Raw genomic sequence first — 22273 nt, forward strand, 5'->3', positions numbered from 1 at the left:
CTTTTCTTTCCCTATTAATGTTTGCTGCTGCATCCTTTACGTCTATGGCTGATCTCAATTTCTCCAACTACGGGGCATGGATCAAATAGAAAATGAGCGCTGCATTAATAAACTTAGTGCCGTTAAAATGAATTTGCGTTAGCGCGTTCATTTTGACAGCCCTAATTGAGAAGTATCTAAATTCTACTGTACATCAGTAATATATTTGCCAAGTTAAACCCAACTTTTATTTGACAGCTTGCCGTGAAGACCTTTGTGCTTCTGTATATGATATATGACGGTAGTTTTTCTCAAATAAAACATTAAAATGCTCATGAAATGAAAGTGAAGTGCATTGATTCATGTCCACGAACGAGATGGCAGAGATGGAAACAGGCGACCATTGCGTGCGATTGTCGTGTATATGAGGTAAATTAGACTGCACATCTGCACCATTCATTTACACAGGAGATGCAGAATTAATTTTTAAATAGTCTTTTTGCGGTTTTATATTCACAGACACTAGTCTATATCAACAAATGCTTTCTCAGGTATCAAAATTTTGCACCGATACATTTAATGTGAATTGTACAAGTGTTCAGTACCCAACCCTGACGCTCTTCAAGAGTGCTCACATGGGGGGAGCATTTGAAAGCAGCTGCCTATCAACCAGGACTGGATTGATCCGCTACTCACTACTGCAAATAATAGTAACGTTTTTAAAAATGCGAGAATAGACTTGGTACAGAAGCACAGGTACTTCAGGCAGGAATAGTCAGGTTAATCATCACTCTATAACGTAGAACAGTACTTATGCCAAGCAAGAAAAAGATACACTAAGTCAACCATTATTTCAAACAGAAACAAAGTCATTTCTCACTACAATTTAAGTCCTTACCTTTTAAAAGATATTCGCAGCATAATCAACATTCTGAGTCCAATTCATTCTGCTCCGAGTCAGACTGCTCACTTAGAGCATGTATGTCTGAATTAATTAACAGCCTATTGCCATTAGATTGGCAGACGTGGCACCATGCCACAGCTTTCAAGAGCAGGCATTTCCCTCACTAGATCTCACTACCTCATTTATCTTTCACAGCGACACATGACCGCTGCGCTGATACCTTAAGATTTACGCAAATTTGAATACTGTTTAATATTAACTGTGTAATACACTGAAGTTCATGTAGGCTCCTCATTCATTACTCTGTACTTTTATATCTGATTTAAAATTACACCAACAGAGACTCCAGTCACCCTGGACTAATCTAGGGTTAAGTGCTTCGCTTTAGGCTTAAATCCCTCAGCTGTCAGTCTACATCTTTCACCATTAGATTACCGCTAGTTAAAGTCCCATTATGAGTTTTGTCAGTTTGGCATATAAACATCTGAAGAAAGTTTAACTGCATTTCTACATACACATTTTAGTGTTGTCAAAAGTACTGCCTTTGGTACTGCCATTTTAAAAATTTGACTTTACCAGCCTTTCCCTCTAGTATTATGAACACTGTTGAAGGGATTCTGAGAGATGTAATTTTACAAACAGCACAAGTGAATCACCGCACACACTCGCTCTCTCTTACCTCCCCATTAAAATGCGCAAATGGCTTTACATCACCATATCCCATTTTTACTAAGCAAGCTGCATGGTGTACGATGAACACAGGAATTAACACTTGCACAACTGAGGTTGTGACTATGCGACAGTTGCACAAAAGTTTAAAATTAACATTTCTTTTTAAGTCTTGACAGTGTTTATACCACTTAGCATAAAGCGTGCACACATAAGGCCGCATCACAATCAGCTCACATGTACCAAATTGAGCTTAAACGCATTACAAATGTATTAGGGCTACAACTAATGATTATTTTGATTAATCGGATAAAAGCACTTGTTTATTGACAAAACTCACAATTCCCCATCCTGCCAAATGCTCTTCTTCAAACAAACATGTCAGCTGAGTGCTATGAAAACATGCCTATGAATATATCTTCCCTTACAAAAATGAACAATGGTTTTACAACAAGCAAAAAATTAAATAACAGGGTTGTAGTTATTCCATGGTAGCCACAAATTAACCATGGTATTGCTTAAAATCCATAGTTTAACTATGGTATTTGAATGGTTATACGAATGGTATTTAAAATGCCAAACTATAATAAAATCATAGTTGATTTTCATACGGGTATATGTTTGTGCTATACATTATGTATAAAATTAACTGAGTAACAGTAAAGGACAATTTAAATCCCTACATTAAAATTATGTTAAAGCTGCTGTTCATAACTGTGTTCAAGATTTACAACAATTATATAAAAAAAGAATTTACAACATAAATCCATTTTCCAAACCATTATTTTGTCTTGACCCTGAATCCCCAATGGTACACTTATAATAAGTGTTTATATTGGGACTAGGTTTGCTATGATAGTCGGTGTTAACGGTGTTGAGTCTAAACACCGGTAACACTGGCTATCATAGCAAGCCTAGCCCCAATATAAACATTTATTATAAGCGTATGTTACATCACTTGCCCACCGTGGCAGCGCCCCACCGTCTTTTTTTATTTAGAGTAATAAAATAATTTAGTTCAGTTAGAAAATAGACAATGCAAATAAAAAACTGAATGTGTCTGCTTAATAAAGCATGATCCAAACGAGTGTTGCAACACAAACGCAGCAGGAGTCAGATCTCATTCATCTTGAGAGCGAAGAGCTGACAGACAAGATCACGGAAGATTTGGTTTCAAAGAGAAATGTAAAAGCGCCTATTTAAAGAGTTTGTCATTTTACTGTATTGTTGTTGTCTTGATATCACCAGACCAGGCTCAATTTAAGATTGAAAAACAGAAGCAGAAGATATTAGGGGTGTGCACTGTAATTAACATTCGAAAACTAAAAATACTATTCGAATTTTACTGCGTTGATTAGGCCATCCTTAAAAATATTTTGGTTTGCAGTAACAGTAAAAAAAATTAAAAAAAGGGTCGGTAGGTAGGTCAATATTTTTTTTTTCAAATTTTAATGTACAAAAAAAAAAAAATTTTTGGTGATGGGGATTACGTAGGTATGAATTTAAACTGACTGGGTCTTCAAGCCGTGCCTTTGGGTGCATAGGCTAATTGCAGGCTATATAGACCACAAACAAATTGAAATATTTGTCAAAAACATGTTTATTGCATAAATTTTAGGTGCATTCATTAAGAAAATGTTCCAACCACCGCTAGCTGTCATTTACTCATAGCTGTCAACCCTCCCTTTTTTCCTGGTTTCTCACGTAATTTAGCTCTTTTCCCGCTATCTTCCCGTTTTAGTATTTTCCAGTGATATGTAGGCTATTGTATATGATATGTATATGTATTCATATTTTTACGCTCGATTGTGTTAACTCAGAACACGCAACTATCTGTGTCTCTGAAGTGGCTTGCACTTGTTGCTAAACCAACGCATATGGTGATATAGACTAGTGTATTTGAATATTAAAAAGATTAAGCAGCTATAACCTTCTCTTTACTGGTAAATATTACAGTAAACAAACATCACAGACAATGGCAGAGCATTTTTTTCAGACGTTATTTTATTTTTGTAATATGTATTGTATCTGTTTTTTTGAAAAGACACTGCCCCTCTTTCCTCCTTCTTGACAGCCTACATTTAGAATAATAGCTTTGATTAACATTAATAATGAAAAAGGTTTAAAAATCGCGATTGTTTGGGTTGTTTTTCCTGCCGTCGAGCCATAGCCATTCACTAAATCAGTGTTTCCCAACCTTTTTTCAGTCAAAGATCAATCCTTTTTAAAATTACAAAAGCTATTCAATCAAGAGTAGTGAGTGATGTCCTTATCTCTTGTTTGACAGACAGCAGTAAAGGCTACTGCCCCTTTAAGACCTAATACAGGGATATGCTCGTCTTTCTCGACTGTATACAGCAGTTCACTTAAGGCATCAGACAATGTCTGCTTGGATACTCATCAAGATCGACATGTTGACATACTTTTTGTGTGAGTTTGTCCGTTGAAGCGCAAGACTTGAAGAACTCAATATTTGCGCGCTGTGAGACGTGCGCGCGCTTTTGTACCAGCGCAGAGAGACAGCTTCTCACACTGGAGAGTTCTCATTCGCGTCTTCTGGCGAATATACTGGGTGATGACGGCGAAATGACTGGTCATACGGCAGCACTTGCATGCATTGAACACACTTTACAAAGATAGACCGTTTTGCCCACGTTTTTCTTTTATTATCGCTGTTGTAGTGTAGCCTGTCTCTGAGGAGCCAGCACGTGTATCCATCGAAAGAACTTTACATAAAGCATTAATTTTCAAGTTAGAACCAGTGCCACCGCTCCCACCACGCGCTGCGGTCGAGCAAAACACACGCTACCCATAGCAACGCGTTATGACAACGATATTTCAGACTGACAGAGTTGCCTGGTGTGTGTAACGTGTCCATGGTCCTGACTCCTGTCACACAATGCGGCGAAATCTCCGACAGGGCTTTAATAGTCTAACGTTACAGTGAATGAGAGAATGAGCCGAAACGAACGCACGTGCAGGCCATAGCATAGACATCCGTTAACCATAGTGTAAACATAGATGACGTCATGGGTTTTTCTATAAAATAAAGAACGTAGCCTTCGTATGTAGACCCAGGCAATTTATATATTTATAATACTTACTAAAATATATTCATATTATTTTATTACTTTTGTATTAGATGTTTGAAGAGTAAAAAAAGAAATTGGTCGGTCTTAATGCAAATTTACAACCGACAAGTCGGTCGGACTAAAAGGAAAAAAATAAAATAATTTGAGTCGGCCCTAAATTGACAGGGTCGGTCGGGTTACGGCAAACAAGAATATTTTTAAGGATGGCCTTAGCTGGCTGTAAATGCACTGAATCCATGAGAAATCCCTCTAAATCTCCCAGTTATAACTAAATCCACTGGGTGACGCTGTGGAGCAGGTTAATAAGTTAATTGTATTTTATCACAATGTCGGCGTCTGCCTCGCGATGTTTGAATTACTTAAATTGAAAACGTTACAAAATTGAGTAACTTTTGATGAAATCAATACTGAAACATCATAATATCACCACCACAAACAAGAACCATATGAATTCTAAACACCAGTGGAATGAGCGATCACCGGGTTCAGGAGTGCAGGTAAGCACGTATGAGAGTGAGAGCGAGATAACTTACGATAGCAAAATGATCTCGCGACAAATGCTTCCTTTAAAGTTCTTTGAGGGTTTATGAACAGAAAACACAAATGCTTCACTCAAACTTCACTTCAGATTTTTATGAGCCCAAATATTCCAATACAATATTTTGGGAAAATGCCCATCCCTAGAAGAAATTAATATACAGGTTTCCAGACTGAGTTGCAGGGCGAAATCGGCGGCAGATCAGGCTGGGTTTACCTAGTCTATTGTTGTGTTTTTTATTAAGAATAATAGGCTAAATGAACCCACAATTCAAGCAACCCGCCCCCAAATTGGCCCTAAAACCGAAACTGAAATATGCACGGACGTACATTTACGGCTGCACTGTCACCCATTCACGGCTTCACAGAGTGCACATTTACAGATTAACTGACAGTCACAGTGGCCCTCATTTATCAATCTTGCGTAGAAACGGGTGTATATGTTGGTGTAAGATTATGCTTACACTCCTCTCACCGCCTGATTTATAAAACTGTGCGCACCTCTGCAATTCAGGTGTACGCAATACTTGCCCTTGATAAATCCCGCGGCTGAAAACGATCGTCATTAGAATAACACGCCCCTATATATTCAAGTCTCCGCCTCCCGCACGCCCTCATTTTACGCCATGGACACACGAAAGACGGCAAAGAAGCGAAACTTCTCCGACGTGGAGATCGGGCGCGCTCAATCATCTCACTAATCCACTAGTCAGGGCACTGATTAGGACATAAGTCAATGGGCTGACTCCCTGATCAGTGCTCTGACTACTGAACTAGTGAGATGATTGAGACGCGAGCCATCGAGACCATCACCAGGGAAGTGAAAAAAACCCCCCGAAATTGTTTTATTTAAGAGTATAAAAAATGGGAATAAAGGCACCCACAAAAACAAAATATGGACCCAAATTACGAGTGCTGTAAATAGTGTGGGGGTTGAGAAGCGCACCCCAGCAGTTTAAATAGCTGTTTGGATGATAAATTACCATCACAATGCATTATTTTACAGCACGTTTTGAAACAATTAGCATTTAATTTCGTATCACGGCATGTATTGGGGTGTACGACAGTGATGATGATGTGATGTGGAGTACCATTAATTCACATTAATAATTACATGACAATTTGTAAGATTCTTCTAATTATTATTATTATTATTAGGCCTATTATTCTTAATGACGCTTGTTATTTAGAAGAAGAATGTTGTTTTTATTGATTTTATTATTATTTAAAAGAAGAAGGTAATTTTTATTATTTTGTCAGTCTGAATTATTTTAGTCCCAGTCCGTGCGCAGCTGCCGGGCCAGGCGGGCCGGTAAAGCGCACAGGCTCGCGACTGTAGGAATACATATGCCTAAAAAATCAAACGCTTTTGATTTGTAGAGGAGGGCGCAGCTGGGATCGATACTGTGGAAACTGAGCAGGCTATCGTCTTTTCAGATATTTCAGTATCAATATTTTTTGACAACACTAGTTTGACTGTGCCGACCAAAAGTGAAATAAATCCACACTTCAGAGCGCCGTTTACCGGTCTTCCATGGCTAAAAGAACAAGCGGGCGCGCAAGCACCGGAAATCAGGTGGCCACGGTAACCAAAACTTGCGCGTTTGGAACCGATGATCGGAACCGAAAACAATTTTTCTAAACGATTCCAATGGAATCGTTATTTTTTTAAACGGTTCCTCGATGCCCAACCCTAGTGTTGTGACACGTTGATTAACTGGTGGGAAAATTTCCTCACCGCCACATCCCTAATTGGAACCATTTCAGACCAGCCCTGCAGCACTCCTGTAAATAACTGAAGCCTCTGCGCCTCGATCGCCCCAGGTGGCCGGACCCAGTATAGCCGCCCCTTCGTGTTTTCTATTGTACACGAGACAAACGTAACATTCAAATTACACTAATATTTTCCCCCCAAAGTTAGTTTATGTCAGACTCCTGCACGGGTCCATTTTTGGAGACCCGCCCCTGCACGTACCCGCAAAGTTCAGCACTAAACCCAACCTGTGACCCATGAAAATATCACAATTAAATCCATGATAAATTAAACACGCCAAAATCATTCCAATTAAAATGCTTTATTTTTTATCTTTAACCTCTCTCAACATCACAACCAAGAATGGGCTAATGAAAAAGGCTAAAGTGCCTTTAAAGACTCGTTGTTAACAATGTTATATACTCCACTCACCAACTTCACTTTTACTTCATCCATCTACTCCTGCAACGCTCGCTCGATGGGTCAAATGGCATATAGTTGTTGTATATGTGTAATGGTAATTTAGACATAGAAATATTGCACATATTTTTCATCCGCGCTACTACCCGCCCGCAAGGATTTAAATATCCACCCGCATCCCCGCACCCGTGAATTTTAGGAATGTCACAATCCACCCATTTTTGCCACTTTTAGCCATTGCAAGACTCTACTACATGTCATGGTAGGCAGTTTTTATCAAGATGATTTTATTTTAAGTGTTAGTTTTTTAAATAAGTTTAGTTTTAGTTAGTTATTTGATCCTATAAAAACAGGGGGTGGTGTCATTTGTGCTACTGCTTGTAAATAGTTTTTGTGTTCTTATTTTATTACTGACTGTTTACTTGTCTTTTGTGAATGTCTTTAATTTTTCTTTTTTGTGAATTCAATTCAGAGTTTGAAATCAGGGTTATGCTGTGTGTACGCTATTGTGCAACAATAGCCCCATTTTAAAAACATATCAAACATTTATTTATAAGCATTGTATTATATACAAAAATATATATTTTTGAATATATATTCAAAAAATGGCCCCCTACACCACCATATTAAAATAAAACGTGTACACGATAAGAAGGCTTCAAATAGAACGTTATCAGTGATTGTATCGGCAGATACTGCTTCCCGTGATCCAAAAACACAAATCAGAGCACCCTTAGTCCTGCAAGTTCCGCTACAATTGCCTGGAAGTTTCTAGAATGCCTAGTAAGTTCTTGTTTAACTGGTTCAAGGGCCATATTCACAAAACATTTTATCTTGGCACCAAGAGTTCTCATAAATAGCAGTAAAAGTTCTTAGCTAAGAGTGTTCTCTTAAAACCTATTCACAAAGCTGCTGAGACAAACTTTTACTAAGAACTAGAGACAAGTCTTAGGCCAAGAGTAAGGGCGGGGTTGACCTCATTGCTATGGATGATGACATCATGCCTACCAACTATGACACTGTGATTGGCTGATAGGGGAGGGATCTCTGTCAGTGATTTAATCATAGAAATATTGTACAATAAGGTATCATGATGCCATATTCAAATTAAGATTTTAAAATAAGAATGTTGCCATATTGAAATAAAGTTGCCCACGTGTCACAAATTAAACTAGCATATGTTCAGCTAATTGTCAGCCTCGCACATGTCTGCATCTCGAGAGATTACAGAATTCAAGCGAAAATTGTGTTTTATAATAAAAAAATAAAAAAAGACAGTTTGAACAAGCTCCTCACAAACTATCTAATCAGCTCGAGAGGATGTATATACACAGCCAAGAGCCATCTCAGTTAGTTACCCCGACCGTCTGCATCCTGGACGCGCGGGAGCACGATACTCCAGCCGTTACTGAAGACCGAAACAAACATTCACAAGAGAATAGAGATATTCATTGTTGGTGAGTATTGAGCACTGAAATTTTTCTCCAGTGTTGCTTTAAGACCCGGTATGAAGTTTACCCGTTTGCTCGGCCCCTTTCAAGCAAGCTTTGCTCAGCGTCTTGAACTGGAGAAAGGGGGGGCAATTACAACTATATTCCTGCATGCAGTAGTGTGTTAATATTCATGACTCTTCCAAATAAGGCAAAAACAGAGCACTACATCCAAAGGGACAATTTCTAGGGTTGTAAATGGACCTGTAAAACTGTATCTGGACAATTTTTGCCAATGAAAATACAGAACACTGCACAAAACACACAATGAACACTCCGCATATACAATAGATAGTATGTATAAAAAAAAAAATTGATAATCGAAACCATGATCAGCAATGCTGCGATTGGCTGGCATCTAGACAACGTAATGACATCATATAATTAAAAAAGCCACCTAGCAATAAACAATTTCACGATTTTATAATATTTGTACACATTTTACATTTTTATTTTAATGTTGTAATTTAATTTAATTAAATTTGAAGCAGATTTGTTTGAAAATATCAATTAAAGTTTCTTAACAGTCAAGATCAATATATCTGCATCTCTTGAGCTCCATCAAGCCACTCCCATAATATCCGTCATCACTCACATTAATGCACGACAAAGATTAACTGCAAAATGTGTGTAAACCTCCAATACATCTATAAAGTAATCATTCCATCACAATTCACAAATAAATCTCCATCAAGTGACTGTGTCTATAGAATTATATGCAAATTTTATAGAACATTAAAATATTTTCAAATAAACTTATATTTATTATTATTTTAAATTATTATTGCCCCTGGTTCAGTTCAAGCAAATATTGTAGCAAAATGATCATTTAAATAATATTTTTCTTAATTGCATTTACACTCCCAGTTAAGATACTTGCGATTGCATTTTCATTACATGTCCCGCAATGAATGTAGCAAAATTCAATGTGGAATTGAAAATGCAATCGGAGCCGATCAAGTCTCTGCCCCCGCCCTGTTAGTCACCGCATCAAGGCGGGGCCAGGTGCTGGAAAAACATTTGCGCACATCTGTCTGTGACTGTTCTGTTAGACCAGTGCGCTCTTAGAACCATAGAGATTTATGGGTGAGAACGTCTTGCATAGAACGCGCCTGGCACTCGTGCACACACAAGCGTGCTCGCGCTGAAGTGAGCTGTGGTTTTCAACAGATTATTTTACTCTCAAATAATCTTAGACAAGCTGCCCATGATAATTGTTTGATTTATCAGTATGGCTGTATTTTTTCTCTCCTTTTTACCATTATGATTGTTGTTTAATGCATAAATTATATTAATAAAACGATGTGTAGTCCATCCATCTCGATGATGATGAGTGTTATTTATAGCAATAATAGGCCTAATAATAATAATGATAATAATTTATATTCCCTAAAATAACTCTGGTGATGTCTAACCCCATCTTTCACATCCAAGCATTGGTCTGATGTGGCCTCTTACAATTTCATAATTTAAATGACACACCCTGATCTTGTTGTTGGCCATGTCCGTCAATTTATGAATTGAAAATGAATTTATTATGAAATGAAAATAGTCAACTTTTACACACCCTGCTGTGTTTCCAATGCCTTATGTCCTTTTATATTTCTCAGACCTCAAAAGCAGAAATTAAAAATAAATAGCATAGTCCTGCACGCGCTCCTCAATAATGGAAGTGAATATAACTTAGCGGCCAGGCTAAAACATTACAAAAATTATACAAAAGTATCACGCAATGATCCAGTGAGACGCGCGCCTATATGGAAAGTGTTCAGAAGGCATACTATAAGGTTTTGCAAGAAATAGCATTATTTAGTCAAAACACAGCTTGGCTGTTACTCTGCGCGCTCCTGTGATCAGCGCGTCCGAGCAGTTAGCAGTGACCGTTACTTGATCTTCGTTAAATGTGCATAGGCCTATAGCGCAGAAATTGAAGATCGGATTTATGATCAAGTCTCTTGTCCAGCCAGATTCGATTATCAGAACTAACTGTTATATAGCCTGACAAGCCAGACCCACATCAAGATGTTTGGTCTGGAAACTCACCATTGACAGGGCTCAATCCGAGGGGCGGGATAAGCGGTTGTCTTTCAAACTCACTCTGCACACGATAGGATAGCGCTACAACCAACCAGAGCAACATGAAGTGGAGCTATTTGACAGATTAAACAGTATCCGCTCGGAAAAACTCCGAACACATCTTCCCTTTTTAAGAATATAAAAAATCTGCGTTCTGTGTTTTTTTCTCATAGAAAAGCTTAACTCCAATTCTTCCAGAGTCGCGGTCAAAGCTGATTCGAAAGACCCGCGTTCGCCAGCTTCTGTGTTTACTAGTAGCACGCAAGTGCAATTTTGCCATTATTATGTTAAGCCCCGCCCACTGACTCTATACACAATGAGATTGGCCTGACCAGAGTTTGGTTTTTACAGCTCAGGAGTGTATTGAGAGTTGCTAGACGATACTCGCGGCTAATTAGATTTGTTCTTGCTAGGGTGCGTCTAGATTTCTAGGCTAACTGTTATACATATACAGCCCTAAAATGTTATTGTCAGGTTTGTTCTGCTATCCAGGACCATAGGCAGGGTTTTAAAATCAGTGAGGTCTGTTTAAAATTTTAGATAGTTACTCCCTCGAGAAAACTGATTTTTTGCCAAAATTATATTCTATACTTTTATCAATTGAAAAACCTGAAGGGGAATAACCACAGAGTCAAAGTTCAAAATATAATAATTAATTTATATGTAATATATTATTATATATTAATGTATAGCTGTATTTTACGATGTGTTTGTTGTCAAACACAAAAAAAAATCTCTTTTCATTTGAATTTTATTGACAAAAGTTTTTTTTTCCTTCTCTTTCTATTATATCAGATAACATTTTAATCTGTCAAATGGCCATGTTGTGGTAAATGGTAACTTCCAATGCGAGCGGCACTAAGTTTGTGTCGTTGCAGTTAATGCAGCATTGCAGCCGGCAAATTATGTAGAGGACTTGTGATAGTGAGTCGAAAGTGTATACTACCATCATGTTTTACAGAATACCAATGAAAATCAAGTAATGAAAGAATCAGTGGTTGACTGGTCTGAACCATAGATATCAAAAGACCGGTAGATTCAAACAAGACACTGCATGTTTGCTCAAAGCATTTGGGACCAGATGACCAGATTTGGAAAACATGAACAGTGTTACCAAAGTATGGCATCTAAAGGATATGGCCAGAAAGTGTATCATCCCCCATGGCTGTAAGTATAACAATTTTTTTTTTTTTTTGGTTAGCTTGAACGCCCAGATTGAAAAGCACAGCTGTTTTTACAGTATATGACGTTAGTAGTTTTGTTGTAGTGTAAAGTTTGATTAAAATAGATTGTGGAATTGACAGTATTGTTTAACTACACAGTTTCTATGGTACAAAATACTACGTCAGTGATGCTCCGTTCTGTGCCGAGGCTACGGAGTGTGTGTCCTGCATTGAAAATTATTGAGAAAATCAATGAGATTCTGCTCCCTTCTGGAGCCTGTGGCTCTAGTGGCCAGTCGAGAAATTGCAGTTTACTTTATTTCCGCATTCGCTTCAAGAGAGATCGCAGGAGGTTGCCGCTTGGCTATATCATTGCGCCGCTGCACCCATGACGGCTGCAAAGTTCCTACGCAGGAATGTGAAAATAGTTCCTAATTATAACGGTCTAAAAAAATAACAACTTTTAATTTTTCGTTGGTCTTAGTACACGATGTAACTATAGAAGAGTCAAGTTTTAATAGGAAAAATATTGAAAGTCTTTGGTCATTTTTTGAGCACTGATGCTGATGGTCTAAAATGATTCATTGATGTATGCCAAGCTATGCTAAAAGTTCTACCACCAGATACAGAGATCAGCTGAATGGATTCAAAAACAGCAAAACTCAACTGTTTAAGGGACTTGGAAAATCTGCCTATTTTCAAAAAAACTGGAGTGTTCCTTAATTTTTCTTTTCCCCCCACATTGACAAAACATGTGTTATATTAGGGAAAAAATACATTAGTTACATGTATCACTTGAATTATAAGTCTATTTTTTAATTAAATATGGCTAAATTAGTGACATCTTTATCATATTTTTGTCGGTTGTTAAACATTTCTTTTCTAAATACGAAATGTTAAGTATAGCTATGCGCACTCACACTATGTGCTGAAATTCACGCCCAGCATCTTCTGTGTATTTGACCTCATAGCTGGCTACGGCCCTGCTGCTATGTGGACCCTTATTTGACATTATCTTTGGTTTACTTCACTTCCTGTTTAACAGTCTATTTTCGGTTTCTGAACATGACTTTGTTTTTTATATTTTATATATATATATATATATATATATATATATATAGAGAGAGAGAGATAGAGATAGAGATAGAGATAGAGATAGAGAGAGAGAGAGAGCGCGAGCTAATTACTGCAAGTGAAATTGTCACCGCGACAGCCCTACTGAGATCTACCAAAAATGTATCTATATTCATCTCCAACTATCAGTATTTTTTAACATGAGCCATTTTAATCACACTATAAGCTAACAATAAAGGCATTACAAAAAAAGTCGGGTGAATGTCATTATGGCTTAGCCAACATTTTCACGTAGTATAATTGTCAAATCTGGTACTTGAAAAAAACAAAACACAGTACTGCAGTGCTGTGGTGGGTAAATGTACTCATCTGTTAGACACTGTTTGGGGTGACCTGTAAAACATCTCGGATTGACATTCCATAAGAAACCAGATGTGTAGAAGCAAAAATGCATGATTGAAGAAACATTTTATTATATCTTGAATGAATAATTATATCAAGGCATCAATTTGCAAAAGGAGAACACAAACATATAAAGACTTTACCAGCATTTACCAGCTAAAACAAATTTTGTTTTCAAAAACAAAAACACCTGCACTTATTCCACTTCTCAATAGATCCAATTCATACTGCACTGCAATTTTCTTCCAAATAAGCACATCTTTAAAACCGTGGATATTAGGGATGTCAATGATTAATCGATGATCGGTTAATTGTCGATAAGCCTTATCGATCATCGATTAAGCAGGGTCATGTGCATGCGTGCGACTCAACCGCGAAACGGGAGGAAAAATCAAGCAAGCCTGCCCAAGTTCTATTTGGGACCATTTTACAGCTGGAGTTACACCTTCATCATGACTACAAGTCTGCATGTGCATTCGCAGCCTTTTGTTTTGTGCAAATGTAAGTTGTAAAGTTGTGTTTATTTTGTGCAGGCCTATCTATAGCTGATATATCTCATAAGGATGCATTTGGTTAAGAGTTAACGTTAGAGGTGGCGGGGTCCCATAACTATGGGACTGTCATTTTACATAACGTAAATGAGAACACTATTTTAATAAATGGTTGTAAATAGGTGCCGTGTTCAGAGCATTGTTCCAGGAAGAGCGCATACCACGCGTCTCCCATTCTGAATATGAATTTTAGCATATCAATTCGAGTTCACTTGTGCATTCGCATCATTTTGTGCAGATATAATTTGTAATATTTTGTTAACTTTATATAAATATGATTAATCTCATATAGGAAGCTTTTTGTTGAGTTTAATGACACGCTAGCAAAGAGCTACAGTGTACCTTACCAGTGTTGATTCAGAGCATCAGCTTCAGCTCACGCAGTTCAAACAGCAACGCATGACTAATAATAACTATGATTGGGACTGTCACATTTCATAACATTAATGAAAACAATATTTTAAAATTTTTTATTGAATTAATTGGATTTAGGTGACATTTCAGCACGTTGTTCTTGGAAGAGCGTCGACATATTCTGAATAACAGATCTGAGGCGGCGGTGGTGTTGTATTACAGGTTATATTATAGTCATTTAATTAAATTATAAATCACAGCGACTAATTGTACAATCCCATAGCCCTTTGTTTAGATTTTTTTTAAAAAATCACTCATATTCATTTGGTGAAGAACATGCGTTTTGAGCAGCATTGCACATCCTGTCGGCTATAAGCCACTGCTGTAGAGGCATATTGCAGTATTAAGGTTAACGATTAATTGATCGTTAATTTAAACGACAATCGATCATGGGAATTTGCGAAAATTGACATCCCTAGTGGATATATTTTAGGGATGCAACAATACAGTTAGTCCACGGTTCAATACATACCTCGGTTTTTAACAACGGTTTTCGGTTCGGTTCATTTTTTTTGCTATTTTATTCTTAGGCGACAGGAACAGAAAAAGATTAGGGAGAAAATGTTTTTATTGCAATACTCTCTCTTGATTTTACTTAAAAGGGTAAAGACCCTTACTTAACCTGATAACCGTCACGAGGACGGTGACGCACTGAAACTCTCTTTGCTTAAATTAGCTCAAAATTACTATCAGATGTAAGTAATTACCTTGACAAACTATACATCATTAAAAAGATCTAAGACTAAAGTTTAATTTTGTTACCTCTGTTTTATTCTCAAAGTCTTATAATGACCGTAATGTGTTAATATGTGCCAGGAGTTATGAATATGATCTTGGGCGTCGCTACCTTTTGATTGTAATATGCGCGTCATTTGCTCCCATTCATAAAAAACTCTTCTCTGGTCGTCATGAAGACACTCGACAAAACAACTTCCCTCAGGGCTTTTACTTCAAATGTGTGCAGATGTGGAGAAATATTGATAGATTCTCACATGTTTGAGTCAAATTTCTATACAGAGAAGTATTATTTATTCAATCTTTATCCAAAATCCGCGGATGTATGATTATGAGCGCAGTAGACTGTGTTATGCTGTGTTTTCAATTCATTCTGGCAGCCGGAGGGCGCTGGAAAGCTGTACTACTGAAAATTCACTCCCTTGTGGAACACATGAAGAACAGACACACCATGTGACATTCAGGAAGTATCTGACATGACCAAAAACAGCTTTCTAGCGATCGTTAGATCACTATTTTATGCAGATAGACACGTTTTAAGACAATAAACACACAATCGCGGCAATATATGGTTGGTCTGTGTTCTTTATGCCATGTTGGGTGGTTTCATAATAGATGATATTTATAATGCAATGCTATTCCACATAGCTTTTAGCATTGTATATTTTCTGTCAGATTTGTTGACCCGAAGCTACATGAGATCACATATTGTTATATAAAACACTCGACTTATAAATTATAAAGTGATATGAAGCAAGTTTTGAATAAAACATGATTTTAATCGTATAAATTGTTGTTTTGCTGGTGTGCTAAGCTAACATGCTAGCTTGCCCTAGATGCACCTGCCACTGAGTAAATACTTTATTTTTATGAACATTTTCTAAATGTAAAACTACTGAAATGCTTATTTGGACGAAATGCATTCAATAGAGTCTCAGTGAGGGTAAAGTGAGAGGTTTGATTTAGAAATGAGGTTTGAATAGAACAGTTTGAATAGAGAATCGTTAGTAATTATAATGCAGACAAAAGAATAATAATTAGAGCCATAACCAGTCCACAGAGGTGTGAATGTGTGTTGGGGAGACAAACTGAATGGGGTAGTTTGCACCTCTAAACAATAGAGGCAAAATAGAGAATGAAAGCTGAGAAGACATGGCCATAAACATCAGTTGATATTTTAGAGATATCTCAAAATAAAATCACATGAAACGATCTTGTAAAACGTTTAATAAAATTCAGAGTTTTAGACTGATCATCTTCAGATCTGAAATATAACATGGTCAGACTTGTGGCTTTAGCTGTAGTGCATTTCTAGATTTCTCCAAGGCCCACTTCAATTTTATTTTCATAAAGATATTTCATACAAATACATTTCTAATAACTTTACAAAACTTTGAAGCTTATTATAGCTTTTTTTTATTATAAAAAATATTATCATTTTGACTTTACAGTAAACTGCCAGGTGTCTGCTTTCAAATGAGACCATAATTATGCTTTTAGTGCAAAGGATTCACAAACTGTATTTGTTTTAGTCTGAGTATACATTTCTTAGGATTTTTTCAAAATTTAGAAATCAGCTTAACAGGTTAAACTTAAAACTTTACTTAAAAAACCCTTGTACACATTCCCAGTGTATTGTATAATATAAAATAAATGTATATATAAAGATTTATAGTGGCAGTAGCAACAGTAGCATTTAAGTATGAATGCATTTATGTATTTATGTATTTAAGTATGGGTAAAATTAAAACTACAAAGTCTGCAATATACAACATTGCTAAAACACTATTGTATTAAAGTTTTTTTGTGTTTTTTAATAACATCATATCGGAGGTGAACTGTCCCTTTAAGGACTAGGCTGCTGCTTTCAATTGAAGACCTGATCACGTCTCATATACAGACGCGCGATTATACTTCCCCTTTAGACATAACCAACTGTGTTTATATGTTAAACTTGTGTGTATTTGACAGTATTAGCGCAGTAAGACTCTCCAGTAATCACGTGTGTTGAAAGACGTTTAGTGCGCGCACTCAATGCAAAACATTGCGAAATGTTTAACCTGCACGGCTTTAAAACGCGGATAAACACCCCCTAACTTTAGTGCATATAATTGAATATTTTCTTATATCAGCACGTAGACTTACAGGCACACTCAAAAAGAGCCGAAATAAACAGAGAAATATTTCAAAGGAGAGAAATGGAAATAAATAATTAAATGCAAAACCGCAAGTCACCAGCGCGTATTGAACCATAAAATGCTGTACCTGGTGCTGTACAGGGCATCCCTAATATATATCAAACTAAGCAGGCAAGTTCAAATGTAATTTATAGGGCAAAAAACGATCACCTATAGTTAAATGGCCTACTACTGCACTGGTGTCACTTTTTTTGTTGTAGTTATAAATGAATTGGACAGTCGAAGACATTTGTTAAGCTACGGAATACGGATTATAGATGTGTACTAGGCAGATTGGAAATGCAGAAAAACAGGATTAAAAGAACTAACATATTTTAAAGATCAACCGAATTAAATGTCAAGTGCACTTTCGCATGCTAAGCTAATGCATTTTTAATTTTAATGTTTAAGTATACATACAGTATTTCATCAGAATAAAGACCATAGCCAATTAAAAAAGACAAGAGCTTGCTTAGTTGCCATTGCTCTTTTAAAAGGATTACTGCACTCCTTTCACATGCAAGCTACTTGTCTGACATTAAGAACTGTAGTTGTGGCATGCGGTCAGGCACTAAATAAATATTGTATTGTGTTGTATTGTTTACATTAGGCCATCCTTAAAAATATTCTTGTTTGCCGTAACCCGACCGACCCTGTCAATTTAGGGCCGACTCAATTTTTTATTTTTTTCCCCTTTTAGTCCGACCGACTTGCCGGTTGTAAATTGGCTTTAAGACCGACCAATTTCTTTTTTTTACTTTTCAAACAACTAATACAACAGTAATAAAATAATATGAATTATATTTTAGTAAGTATTATAAATGTATAAATTGCCTGGGCCATACAAACGAAGGCTACGTTCTTTCGTTTATAGAAAAACCCGTGACGTCATCTATGTTTACACTATGGTTAACGGATGTCACACTATGGCCTGCACGTGCGTTCGTTTCGGCTCGGCTCGGCTCATACTCTCATTCACTGTAACGTTAGACTGTTAAAGCCCTGTCGGAGATTTCGCCGCATTGTGTGACAGGAGTCAGGACCATGGACACGTTACACACACCAGGCAAGTGCACTGCAGAGGGGAGGGCTTAGTTTGAGCCCCTGCCCTTTTTGAAAATGAATCAAAAGTGCCCCTCTCAACATTTATCATTACTATATTGTGGCGAATAAAACAGATTTTGAATTATAATTAATATAACAACGTGTACAAAACAGTAACAAATGGCGGAAAAGCCGTTTATCTTGTCCCTGTCAGTATGAAATGTCGTTGTCATAACGCGTTGCTATGGGTAGCGTGTGTTCTGCTTCTGCTCGACCCCAGCGCGTGGTGGGAGCGGCGGCACTGGTTGTAACTTGAAAAATAATGCTTTATGTATGGTTCTGTCGATGGATACACGTGCACTACAACAGCGATAATAAAATAAAACTTGGGCAAAACGGTCTATCTTTGTAAACTGTGTTCAATGCATGCGAGTGCTGCCGTATACCAGTCATTTTCGCCATCATCACTCAGTATATTCGCCAGAAGACGCGAATGAGAACCCTCTGCAGTGAGAAGATCTGTCTCTGTGTGCAGCGCGCGCACGTCTCACAGCGCGCAAATATTGAGTTCTTTCAAGTCTTGCGTTTGAACGGATAAACTCACACAAAAAGTATGTCAACATGTCGATCTTGATGAGTATCTATCAGACAGTCTGTATATCCCTTAAGAGAACTTTATACAGTTGAGAATGACGATGCATATCTCTGTATTAGGTCTTAAAGGGGCAGTAGCCTTTACTGCTGTCTGTCAAACAAAAGATAAGGACTCACTCACTGCTCTTGATTGAATAGCTGGTTATAGCTACTTAATTAATTGAATTCATAAAAACAACTTTTTGCTTTTTAATATTCAAATGCACTAGTCTATATCACCAGATGCGTTGGTCTGGCAAGAAGTGCAAGCCACTTCAGAGACACAGAATTTTGCGTGTTCTGAGTTAACACAATCGAGCGTAAAAAAAAGAAACATCACGGGAAAATACTAAAACGGGAAGACAGCGGGAAAAGAGCTAAAATACGTGAGAAACCCGGAAAAAAAGGGAGGGTTGACAGCTTTGAGTCAATGACAGCTAGCTGGTGGTTGGACACTTTTCTTAAAGAATGCACCTGAAATTTATGCAATAAACATGTTTTTGACAAATATTTCAATTTGTTTGTGGTCTATATAGCCTGCAATTAGCCTACACGCCCGAAGGCACGGCTTGAAGACCCAGTCAGTGATGTCACGATATGCCAATTTGTTTAAATTCATACCTACGTAATCACCATCACCAAAAATTTACTCTTTTTTTTGTATTAAAATTTGGAGAAAAAAAATATAGACCTACCTACCGACCCTTTTTTTAAAAAAAATTACTGTTACTGCAAACCAAAATATTTTTAAGGATGGCCTTAACTACAGCAGCAGGGACAAGTTAGTGTGACATCACTGATAACATCAATTTGCATTTACTTCAACAACTTCATTAAAGAGCTGATAAATACACAATTATAAGCAAATCATAACGGTTTGCTGTCCGACAACTTCAACTGAACAATATCATGACTGTTCAGGCAAACAAAAATCATTAAATGCCGATAGGGCATTAGAGATGCAGACCTTATGAACACCTGCATGCCAGTCAAACTTCCTGAAAAGTCATTTTCATCAATCAGGGCCAGGATAACTAGATGCGTGAAATGTAGGCCTATCTAATGAAAATAACAGAAATACTCTTTTATCAGCTACTGATATACAGACTCCACCTCCATTTGCCTTATAGGCAATGATGAACTTCTGAACATGCCACATTTCACCTAATCACTTAGGGTACAGCCATAAAAAACACTGTAAATATATTGTAATGAGCAATTTAAGGGTTTTTTTAATACATGATTGATCTTTTATGAAAATGACACTCTGCATATAAGGGAACTTAATTTTTTTTTTTTTTTTTACAAAATACTTTAGAAAAAAATATATAGGCCAAAACTCATCGACTCAAAAACATGTCATATGGACCACCAAATTTGCCATCTCCAGCTATATCATTTCCTGGCCTGAAAGAGTCAAAGAATGAGGCACACGGTGTCGGTCATATTAACCCAAAGATAAGTCATGTTTGAGTTGAAAAGAGTTAAAGTTAAGAAATCACAGTTCACAATGAGTTGAACATCTTGTTTACACAACACGGCCATGTCTCAAAACCTAGTGCGTTGCCTACCTAGAGAGCATTTTAGGTCATCATATCCGCATTACATTTGAAACGTTTCACGTGCGTCTATGACGCCCGAACCGGTTGTCTAAGTAGTCAACTCAATGGTTTTAGAAACATAGCCTGTCTTGCATATACACAGTTCTCTTCCTTAAAGACAGGATTAGAGCTGCTAATGAGCTAAAGCACCGCCACCACGACCCAATACACGAATACCGGCTACTGATTCAGATGAGAAACGATGAAATAATGATAAAATCAATTAAATTATATTGATTTAATAATGTTTCAGGTTGCATCGGTCGTGTTAGCACGTTAGCGTACTGCATTTCCCTTTGTGCCACTACTGAATTAACCGTATTACAAATAAACACACATACACACGACGGGAAATACGTAATATTAATAGCATAGCGACTGTAAATAATTTGTGAGGTAAAATAGATTAAATAAACTCTGGTCTAACGGCGGTTGATATTAAAACGTCAAACCCGTATATAGGAGAGCTAATATGCTACATTAGACCCAAAATATGCTTCGAACCTTTAGCGGAGCGTAATGTAGCCGATTTAACGGCAAAAACTAAGGTAAAATCACACATTTCAGGCGCTGACAGTGGTAATATGTGTATGTTAAAGTGGGTTAAATGTCAGTGTTATGTGTCTGAATGGTTATATATTGTTGGCACTCACCAGGAGTAGCTCTGCTCCGCCATGTCAGTCAGTCAGTCAGGCAGCGGCTGAGGACTGAGGTTCGGCTCAAAAGACGAGATTATCTCCTCCACACGCTCACGGTTTCGCCTTCTTCACTGAGCCCCCTCCGATAACAACATGGCGATGTGTTTCCTTCGGCAGCTCGCAGCAGAAATGACAATGCCTGTGGCTGTGCTGCTAGCCGTGGCTAAGAAACAAAAGCAGTCCAGGAAAAAACCGAAACGTTTCGCTGACTTCAGTTGGCTGGCTGTCTGTCCTCACAACAGGCCCCGCTTTCAAAGGTGCAAACCCATCTTGGGTGTGCATGCAGAGAGAGAGCTGTGTGCTGGGTTTGCCCCAATAGCTGTAATGGAAGCGCACGGATAGCTTTGTTTTCTATGGCGAGCGCGCGACTGTCGCCCCAACCAGAGAAGTGCGCGTGCACGGTTTTGCCCACACATATATGAGATTGAAGGGACAGGTTCTGCCACTAGGTGACATGCAGTATTGCAGTTTCGAGTCGACATGCTTCTCAAAATTTGCTTAGCTGAAGAAAAAATATATAGTAGGCCTACATTATTTAAAACGGACAAGTATTAAAATGGCCATGGAGATGCTCTTTGCCTTGTGTGATGGAGTCCATGATAAAACAGAGTGTAATCTCTTAATTTGTTTTCTATAGTAGGCTACATTTCTGCGTGTAAATAATACCACAATAAAAAGCCTCATATACTGTTATCCTTGTCATCCTAGGTCATCGTATAACTTTTTGGTTGCTGTTATTATAGCGAAGACGGAGCTTGTTGTTAGTTTTTAATTTTTTTTGTATTATTATTATTTTTACTCTTGATCATTTCTCGAGGGTAGTTTCTTTTTGAAAGTCAGTTTCTGACTGTATACAGACGC

The 22273-nt window shown here is 37.5% G+C and overlaps 1 protein-coding gene across 1 annotated transcript in view; it reads right to left on the minus strand.

Moving 5' to 3' along the window:
* The window catches only part of sppl3 (signal peptide peptidase 3), a 59434-nt gene extending 37629 nt beyond the window's left edge, over positions 1-21805 (minus strand). The window contains exon 1 of the mRNA XM_067432991.1: positions 21368-21805. Within this exon, the coding sequence (XP_067289092.1) occupies positions 21368-21390 (23 nt within the window). The 5' untranslated portion in view covers positions 21391-21805. The remainder of the gene's footprint in view (positions 1-21367) is intronic.
* Positions 21806-22273: the final 468 nt, after the last annotated feature.

The sequence above is a fragment of the Pseudorasbora parva genome, chromosome 23 (genome assembly GCF_024679245.1).
Source record: "Pseudorasbora parva isolate DD20220531a chromosome 23, ASM2467924v1, whole genome shotgun sequence".
Lineage (NCBI taxonomy): Eukaryota > Metazoa > Chordata > Actinopteri > Cypriniformes > Gobionidae > Pseudorasbora > Pseudorasbora parva.